The sequence below is a fragment of the Atractosteus spatula genome, chromosome 13 (genome assembly GCF_055471065.1).
Source record: "Atractosteus spatula isolate fAtrSpa1 chromosome 13, fAtrSpa1.hap1, whole genome shotgun sequence".
Lineage (NCBI taxonomy): Eukaryota > Metazoa > Chordata > Actinopteri > Semionotiformes > Lepisosteidae > Atractosteus > Atractosteus spatula.
In genome coordinates this window covers 27216051-27225639 of record NC_142718.1, presented here as the reverse complement: position 1 = coordinate 27225639, position 9589 = coordinate 27216051, and the positions used below count along the sequence as shown (strand labels likewise).

Sequence of the window (9589 nt, the reverse complement as noted above, 5' to 3'; positions counted from 1 at the left end):
TTTTTTTAACTTGACTTTTTCCTCTTTTGACAAGTGGACAAAGTAAATAATATAATGTGTTGCTTCCTTATATATTTTAAATACCTGTATTTTCAAGGTTGTGCTAATGAGAAGGATTGAAATTTGGGCTCAAATTTGCTTTGTGTCTTGGAAGTTGTTCATCTTTACACTCCTTTAAAAACAGCAGCCAGAATGATGCTTATTGAACTGACATAAACCTTAATGTCTTCGGGTATTTTATGTAATTGCGTAACCTAACAAAAATGTTAACAAAAATTGACAAGATACATTATTGGGAAGAGGGAGCAGGAGTCCATGTTTCAATTTTCTGAGAAGCATCATCTTTCTTCCAGATTGGTGGCAATAATATAGCTAATAATACTTTACGGTACAACTTTAGCAACATTTTAAAAAAGAAAACTTTTAATGCTTCTTTGGTTTGTTCGTTTGATTTAATCATTTCCATGATTATATATGACTTACTTTACAATGTTTATTACTTGTTATTGTTTTCTCTGGGTCGACTTTTAATGGCCTTTTCCATTGCCTTTCCTTACCAAAACTCATTCCATAACACAACTCTGATCTGTGGACTACACACGTCTGAAGACTAGATAACACGCTAGGTATTCACTACAGATGGAAATCATTTTGTCCCTTTGGTTTCGAAAAGGTGGGATAAGGGGTGCGGTCAGACGTTTTCATGGCCACAAGGGGGCGCGCCAGATCCCACTGAACGGGATCCTCTTTTGAGTTCGCCAGAGCCTGTATGTCCTTCGGCAGCGGCCGTAGTTCTTCTCCATCTTTGTGTACACGGTAGAGGGGAAAGCAGTTTATTCATAGCTGGACGGGGTTTTGACGGTAAAATCCAGGGAACTCTTTCAGGTTAGTGCACAGCCACGAATATTAATATTAACATAATCTGGCTGCAACTGTTCTTAAGAAGCTCAAAGCGTCTTTGCTGTCGTAGGAACTGTTTTATTTGACATCTACTCCTAGCCGTAAGAAGGCCGGGTCGGTGGCTCACCAGGATTGGATGCATTTAATTATTTATTTCACGACAAAAGCGGTCGGAGTGACAGTCAGCCCTTCGCCTTTTCTTGTCAAAAACGAGTGGCACTTTAAGATGGTGTCCGCCGCAACACCCTGGCGATGGCGGTGGTAACAGAAAGACACTTGCCGCTCGCTCTTTGTCCGGTTTGGAAGCAGCGCAGCCAGTCATTGCTGACATGTCCCGGAGTTTGCTCTGTATTGTCAGATGGAGACGGGTGGGGCACACTTGATCATGCACGAAGCACTCCAGAAACGCTTCTCCCGGCGTCGAAATAATATGAACTTTAGATTTACCTCCACGCTTTAAACGTCTGAACAACTACGGCCGTGTCCTTTTCGCGTACTGCGCCTCGATCAGTGCTAAAAGGATGCCAGTGATAACAGTAATTGACTCCAGTTCATTTGGGGGGATTTATGTTTGTAACACCGATCAGCTTTACTGTGGTTTGTTCCCCACGCAGGTGTCATGGGTGTGCTAGATTGTATGACAGTAATTCAATTCAGAAAATTTGGTTTGGGAAAATTAGCTCTCGGCGAGTGTTCGTGTGTGTGTGTTTGCGTCATTATTTCATCGTCTTTGATGGGAAGAGTAGGAACAGCCTGTTCCCACGTTTTCGAATTTCTTATTAAAGTTTTCTTTCATTTCTCACCCTCTAATATCCCCCCGTGACAGCCCGTGGCTGGTGGCTACCTGAAAGGTTTCCAAACTGTTCGCCTGGCCCCTGTGTTAGCGAGGACGTTATGCTCGGCCGTTGCCTCATCCAGCAGCCATGGAGCATCATGTGTCTTAAAACTGGTCTGGGAACCGTTCTGGCCCCTGGAGAATATAATCCTCCCGTCTAACTGAGCGCCCCGAAAAGCAAATGTAGCGTCGCGACAGGTTGGCCAAAGGCGGGACTGTGTGGCGGCACGACGCTGCTGCTTCACTGATCTCGAGTCCTTCTGTGCGGAGTTTGCATGGTCTCTTCTGGTCTGTGTTGGTTTTCTCGAGCTGATCCGGTTTTTCTCCCAGCTTCCAGAGCTATGCTGACTGGCTGGTTGTTGTTTTTTTTAATTTGGCAGTGTGTTTTTGTGTGATATTAATAAATAATAATTCATAACAGTACTTGTATGGATGGAATTCACAAAAACCTGAAAGTACAATCTCTCCTCCACCTCAGCATGTACTTGCTTTAACTATCCCGAATTACAATTTTTCAGCCTTATTTCTTAACTACCACTAGTGTTTATTATATTCCAACCATGTCTTGAACAAAATGGTCATTTTGGGGGATAGGGGGTCTTACTACAATATTAGTTTGTAACATTACTTTAGTATTGAGTGCCATTCTGTTATTGTCATTGTTATGATTGTGATTGTTGTAGATTACATATTGTGACCAACCTATTGCCATTCAACATTAATAGAAAGCAGCATGTCTTTGTCAAATGAGAGACATTCATCGCAGTGGGCTGCAAACTGTGGTAATGCTGTAAACTATAGCGGTGTGCGGTGAGATTTCTGCAGCTCTGTTTGTAAATAACAGAGCCTAGTGTGTGTTATTAGTTCTTGTTCTGGAGTTTGTATGCTGGTAAGAAAAGTATAACTTTTTCATTTTTAAGATTGACTTTTGTATTGTGGCTAGTAAATGAGTAAAGACTTCAATTCTTTTGTCCATGTCCTGTCTGTCATGCATATATTGACATTGTTTTGTGTTTCTTATTCTGCACTGTTACTGAAAGACAGGAAACTCTCAGACTCAACTTCAGATGCTAAAATGACACAACTGATTTTGATGCATGGAATGCCTTAGGTATTTCCACTACCTGTTCTACTTGTAGTGCTTCATTTGTGTACAGGGGCCACAGAGACTTTCTCCAAATGCAGAGCTACAGGCCTGGCCTTTGTGTCCATGACAGACAGTCTGTCTTCTTGTCCGATTTACATTTTTTGGATAAAAAAATAAAGAAATCTTTGCAGAGAGGATGAATGTGGCAAAGCCCTCGTCCTGCATCGCACAATTAATCTCCTAAACAGCAGCATAAACCCTGATTTGAGAAGTCTCTGGGGCCAATTGAGAATTGAACTGCGTGGAAAAATAACCCTGGTATGAGTCCACTTGCCCTCTGCTTTTAGAAATCCTAACTTTGCTATTCATTCTCCAATCTCCTTTGGGGAACAGTTGGATTTGGAGCATAACTGTTGTTGTATGATATTGTTTTCAGAATTTATATAATGAATATAATTTTTAAAGTGTATTTCAAGGGGTCTGGAGAGATCTGTTACTGAAATTCAAAGAGATTAGTACATCATTTGTGGGTGGTCATGTTGGGAGATGTCTCAAAAAGAAATCATTTGCTTACGTGTTAAACAGATTGTCGCTCACGGATGCCAGATGATTTGGATTGTGGATTTAAAATGGGGGAATAAAAAAGGTTCAGCAGCGCTTAGGTTCTGTCTGCTGTGTTAATAAACTTAGCTTTCAGTGTTTGTGTAATATAAGTAATGTTATTTTTAAAACAAACATTAGGTGTGTTTGTAGTTTAGCAATATTCATCATGTTATGACTGGGAGGGACAGTCATCTAAATCTTGAGTAAATATAAGTCTTAAAATGTGTTATTAGTAGTAGTTTTATTTAATAGGGTTTTACAGATGATATCTCTTTGAGTATATTTATTCAGTGTTTTGTTAGAATCAGATTAATTATGTTTTCAGCAACGTTGGCAATTAAAACCGAGCTGGACAGTATACATGATGTTGAAAAGGTCAGATGGTGCCCCGTGACTTGGGCTGTTCAAATTCTGTTGGAGAAAAGACAATGCCTCTGTTCACAATACGCATCTAATCCCTTAAGGACATATTATTTAGCTGGAGGCTAAGGCAGTGCAGACAAAAGAATCTGAATGGAGCCATTTAAGACAGGAAACTCAGCGGTGATTTCTCTGGCCACCTGTGCACTCTCAGCCCGCTGTCAGTGGGGCTAAGTGGAAGGAGCAAGGGGAATGGTTTGGGCACCAGGGGGCGCTCTTGAGCCTTCCTAGATGCGCTTTATTTCAATAACCCAGGAGCCACCTTGAGAAATTTTAAATGTGAGCGATGGAGAACTCACTGGTTAACAGAATAGTTTTTTCTCCGAATACAGCAGGAGTTGTGCTGTTTCACCTGTTGAGTGAAATCAGACATGGTTTCTGTTTTTTTTGCTTTGTAACAGAAATTCTTATGTAGACGTGTGTTACAGCGCTAGGGAACTGAATGCTCTGCCTGAATCAAGAAGTGAAGTGTTTTTTTATTTCTGTACTGGTTGACGTAGACCTCGCCTGTGTCTTTTTCGAGGGGCGTATCTGATATAACGGTGCTTCTCTCGGTGATCCTTCTTTAACCTTGCGGATGAGCTTTAAGCCCGAGAACAGAAATCTGTTCAGATCTAGGCAGTGCAATAACCCAGAGAAAATTGCCCCATTGGAGTGAATGATTGTCTGATGATCTCTTGCCGTTCCCAGCATAGAAAGGAAGAATGGGCCGTTCATTAGCCAGTACGTCATTAAAACAAACCTCCTATTATGACTTAGAATTCATGTGGGAAAGTATTTTTGGTGCCACACGTGTCAGATGGAACCAGATCTGGGCTTCTCAGATGCTTCAGGCTTCTGGGCTGATCAGAACGACAAGCCTTTTGAGTGGCGTGCTTTGCCGTTCCTCCCGATCCTCGCGCTGATTCTCCCCCGTGTGCGTTGTCGCCTTCCCAGGTGTGGCGCCATGTCGGACAAAAGCGAGCTGAAGGCCGAGCTGGAGCGGAAGAAGCAGCGCCTGGCTCAGATCAGGGAGGAGAAGAAGAGGAAAGAGGAGGAGCGCAAGAAGAAAGAGGTGGGTCCCAACCCAGAGGGCCACAGCCTGGAGAACACTTCGTCCTGCCGGTCCTTCGCAGTGATTCATTTGCATTATTGTTAATTAAAGACAGCGTTGTGGTGCAGCCACTGCACCCACTCAGCACACCACTGGTGGTGCCTCTAATGACTTCCCTTTCTGACGGCACGAAACCTTTAGGCGGTTTTTGAAGTCTGAATGGTGGACGCTCGTGAGAATGGGAAAGAAATACCGTCACCTCAGTGTTGTCAGCGTTTTGTCACCGACTCGGAGAGAAATAATTGGCTTTGCAGCGTTGTGTCCTCCTTTGTCATTTCTGGAGTAGGCTTTTCCTCTTTGAAGAACTCCTGTCTTCCCCTGTGCTCATCAATATCCACCCATCCAGTTTCTAACAGCTTCATGCAATTCAGGATTGCAGGATAGCCGGAGCCAAATCCGGTGAGCAATGGGAGCAGGGCAGGATACACCTTGGATGGGACGCCAGTCCATCACAGGGCTCCCACTGATACAAACACAGACAGGCACACACTCTCACACCAGGGCCAGTTTTCCAGGCAGCGAATTCACCTGCCAGCATGTCTTTGGACTGTGGGAGGAAACCAGAGCACCTGGAGGAAACCCACCAGAACACAGGGGAGAACACGCAAACCCCACACAGGCAGCACCCCAGGTCAGCGTTAACAACTGCGCCTTACTAGTCACTACGGAAGAAACAAAACAGTTGTTAGTCTCGATAAATCTGCCCCTCGGTGGAATGCGCTTGGTGGCTCCCGGGAATCCCGAGGTTCAGAGCGCTATTCCACGCCACCTCGCTGTGCTGAGATGCGCTGTTCTGTCTGCTCAGGCCGATCAGAAGAAGGATGCGGCTCCTCCCCCCGATGACTCTGACCTGGAAAAGAAACGGCGAGAGGCAGAAGCGCTGCTGCAGAGCATGGGCATCACTCCTGATGTGCCAGTTGGTAAGAGTTCTGCGCGCCCATATGCCTAATTATCTCGCCAGGGCATTGCAGCTGTGGGCTTGCTTGTAAGCGAATATGTATCGAGGAGTATTGTAATGCAAATTCTAATGCAAATAACTGTTTCTTTCCAGATTTTAGTGTTTGTATTTTTTGCTCAATAAAAGTTATTTGAAAAAGGTGAAGGTTATTGCTCAGAAGTGTAAACGGGAATATCGTGTAGTCTTTTTTGCTCAATTTAGTGCAACACTGAATAATGATGTATTGAGGGATCATTGTCATTTCCATCACATTAGCAAGAGGTTTAGAGCCTCACCAGTAGGTGGCAGTAGTGCTTCATAGTACCACTATAGTCCAGTCCTCTGGAGTGGCTGTGGTACTAAATGCAAAACAAAGGTTTATGAATTATAATTATACAACTTGTGTAATTTAAGAGTAATTTAAGAGTAAATTAGGAGCAACGTTTGTTTTAAATTTAAAACTCTTTTGCCTTCATGTTACATATCTGTCTGAAAAACAGGTTTATTTTTCATGTTCATTTGCAGTCACTTTGCTATTTTAGCACATTGGTTACCATTTAAGCCATAGTTTTACAAAATTATTGTATAGAAATGGCACTTTTCTACCTGGGATTTTTAAGCAAAGAGGTTGTTTAATACATTTAAGTGGGACATTATTACTGCAAAAAATTATCTTTTGCTTTTGGTCAATATTTCTCTAAATGCTTGATGTGAATGATTTAGCGTGAGAGGCACAGTTCCGCATGCTTTCATATCACTACATCAAAATTTGTATAGAAGCATCACACATAAGTCAGGTGACATTTTGTCAGCTTTCTGTTTAATGCTGGTACACAGAATATGGCAGATTTCTTTTACTTGTTATGTGTTATTTGACCTGCAAGTCATACTACTGAATTAGATATGTACTAAAGAGTATTTTTGAGTTCCTTTGTTGAGTTGTGCTTCAGCATCGAAACCAGTTTTTGAAAAGAATCTAGAAATGCTGAACTTAATTTAGTTCCCACGAGTTTCTTTTCCATTGAACGCGAATAAGTTATTTACTCTGGAGTACCCGCATTAAAATGCTCTTACTTGCTGACTGTTTTCCTCTCTTTGTTACTTTTCTGTGAATAGTAACTGTTAACTATAAAGTAGACGGTGACTGTTTAACGGAGCTGTTTGTGAGTGAAGCCTGTTGTCTGTATTGCCTTAACTGCACACTTGGCATGGGGACGTCAGCATGGAATATAACCATGTTTCTTTTTCCTTCTCTTTTCTGCTACTCATTCCCCTTCCATGGTTTTTCTTTTCCTTTTCTTTTGCCTGTTGGGCTCATCTCCTTCTCATTTGATCCTCCCCATGTGAAATTACGTTTGCAACTTTCCGCACAGCGCAGCCACTCCGAGTAGTAACAGCGGATACCTGTCTGTTTCACTATTTAGTCCCTCCACCTATGTCTCCATCCTCCAAGTCTGTGAGCACGCCCAGCGAGACTGGAAGCCAAGACTCAGGCGATGGCGCCGTTGGAGCTAGGTACGGTAATCTCGGTGTAATATTTTAATGACATAATGCTTTCCTCCTCTAGGGAGGCGTGTGCCAAAGGGCAAGCCAAAATACCACACCGTGACTGGCAGGCAGGGGGTATTCTCATCGCAGTACTGTCTTTACGCAAAAGGGAGAAGTTATTCTTTTACAGTATGTCTTTGACCCCCCCTCCTCCTCCTCCACACACACACACGGGTTTAAAAAGACGCCCCCCTGTAAGTTTGGACAAAGCTGAAGGCTTATGTGCGTTTATGTTTGCTCCCCCCCCCCTCCCTCCTGCTTATTTATATGACTAAGTCGGAGTTTTGTCTCCCATCATAACGCCGGCAGCTTATGTTAAAAGAATAATCCCCGTGTAAAAAGGATTGGCGTCGCCTTTGCCTTTTCTAACTTTCTGACACGGAGGCAAGTCTGTAGCGATTGTTTCAGAGTCGGTGTCGTTGCTAATCGTGACATCGGGGCACGGTAGGGTCAGAGTTATACTCTGTATGGATCAGACAGAAGGTCCAGTAAGTTTACACATCCCTGAGTGTCTCAAATACACTGTTCAAGTGACATTCCTGAGCAGGTCTTAATCAAAGGTTTAGATTATAGAGGTATAATAGGATTTTTTCCCTCTGTAAAAATACTTAAAAGAGCAGTATTTGACATGACGTAATAAATACGATTTGCTTATACGAGTTAGCATTTAATCATGAATATCACTATTTTTTCTGATTTCATACTGATACTACATTTGTATTATAGAAAATATGGGTGTAGTAATGCTGGCAGTAATTGTGGTTATCTCAAATTGCAGAAGACGTACGTAGCCGCTTGTGTCTTTATATTCAACAAGTTTCTCCCTGCGTTGCATGCAGTACATTTTTCCACAACTTTTTTTTTTGTTCACAATTGGTAACTGCCTCCCGGTGCCTGAGAGTTTTGATAGTTTTCCTCCTGTGAGATAAATGGGCAAAATTTGTAAATAAGGCCGAATTTCGCATTAAATTTTATGCGATTAAAGAATTCTTCTTCCCCCCCCCCTTCCCGCTTACACCCATACTGAGGGCATCATTTAAAAACTCATGAAGATGTGAAATTGCAAAGGAAGTTCTGTTTAATTTTAGTTACTAATGGCTTTAGATTTCGTTCACAACCTGCCGTTTTCGGTTTAAGATCAAACTTTTTAAAAAGTGCTTATTTAATTAGCAGAAGGTGCTAAACGAATTAAAAATAAAATATATATATGAATGCCTTGGGCTGTGCTTAACCTATAATTATAGCTGCGTCCCCCTGTGGTAACTCTAGCTCTCCCCTTTGTCCCAGCGGGGCCACACAGCTCTTCCTTTACCTAAAGGGTTACGTGTTGACTCATTTCCTTTACCAATATGTCAATTTCCTGTGCACATGGGTGCATGTTTTGTGCCCAAGGCAATCATATAATACATGTAGTGCACAACAAACCAGTCTTGTGTCTTTTTTTTTGCATTCGAAACCGGATGAGTTTGGAAACCCCTTTCAAGTCGTTCTAATGCCGTACACTGTTTATTCAATTCATTTGTGAGCTGGGGTGTCTGTGTCTCTTCTTGAAATGATACAAATAAGTAGCAATATTAAAGAAAAAATGAACTTTTGACTGTTTCTCCATATTTTAGGCATGCTGTACCACTTGGATTAATGACAAAATCTGCTCTTAACATTTGAACGGGGTGTTGTAACTTAAACTTAAATATTCTTCAATGAGAATTGATTCTGTTAGTTCTAAGTATCCATGAAATGTTTTCCTTTTTCACTAATATCCAGCTTGTCTTACTAACGCTGCCTTGTCGCTGTGCCTCTAATCAGGACGCTGCACTGGGACACTGATCCATCAGTTCTGCAGCTTCACTCTGATTCTGACCTGGGGTACCTGTCTTCTTCCTTCCTTTTCAGACCTCCAATGTCTTTGTCTGCTCTTGTTTTTCCATCAGTTAAGTCCGTGTACTTCGGGCAAGTTTGAAGCCCATCAAAGAGGTTTCATTTGACACCATGGCGAATACTAACTTTCCTAAGCTTTTCTGCATTGCTATTAGCATTTCTGTTTCGCCTAGTTTTGCTAAAAGTCAAAGACAGACAGAATTAAGTGTTGTATCCCATGTACCATATTTTTGCTGTGTTCCAAGCAAATTGACGTTTAAATCCTATTCACTCGGTATTCTTTGTCAT

The 9589-nt window shown here is 42.1% G+C and overlaps 1 protein-coding gene across 2 annotated transcripts in view; it reads left to right on the top strand.

The window, feature by feature from the left end:
- Positions 1-734: 734 nt before the first annotated feature.
- The window catches only part of LOC148821991 (cytoplasmic dynein 1 intermediate chain 2), a 32127-nt gene continuing 23272 nt past the window's right edge, over positions 735-9589 (top strand). The window contains exons 1-5 of one of the 2 annotated variants that reach the window (XM_088931256.1): positions 735-885; positions 4782-4899; positions 5744-5858; positions 7300-7390; positions 9230-9331. In XM_088931256.1, the coding sequence (XP_088787382.1) occupies positions 4792-4899; positions 5744-5858; positions 7300-7390; positions 9230-9331 (416 nt within the window). In that variant the 5' untranslated portion in view covers positions 735-885; positions 4782-4791. The remainder of the gene's footprint in view (positions 886-4781; positions 4900-5743; positions 5859-7299; positions 7391-9229; positions 9332-9589) is intronic. The other variant, XM_088931255.1, reaches the window with a different exon arrangement.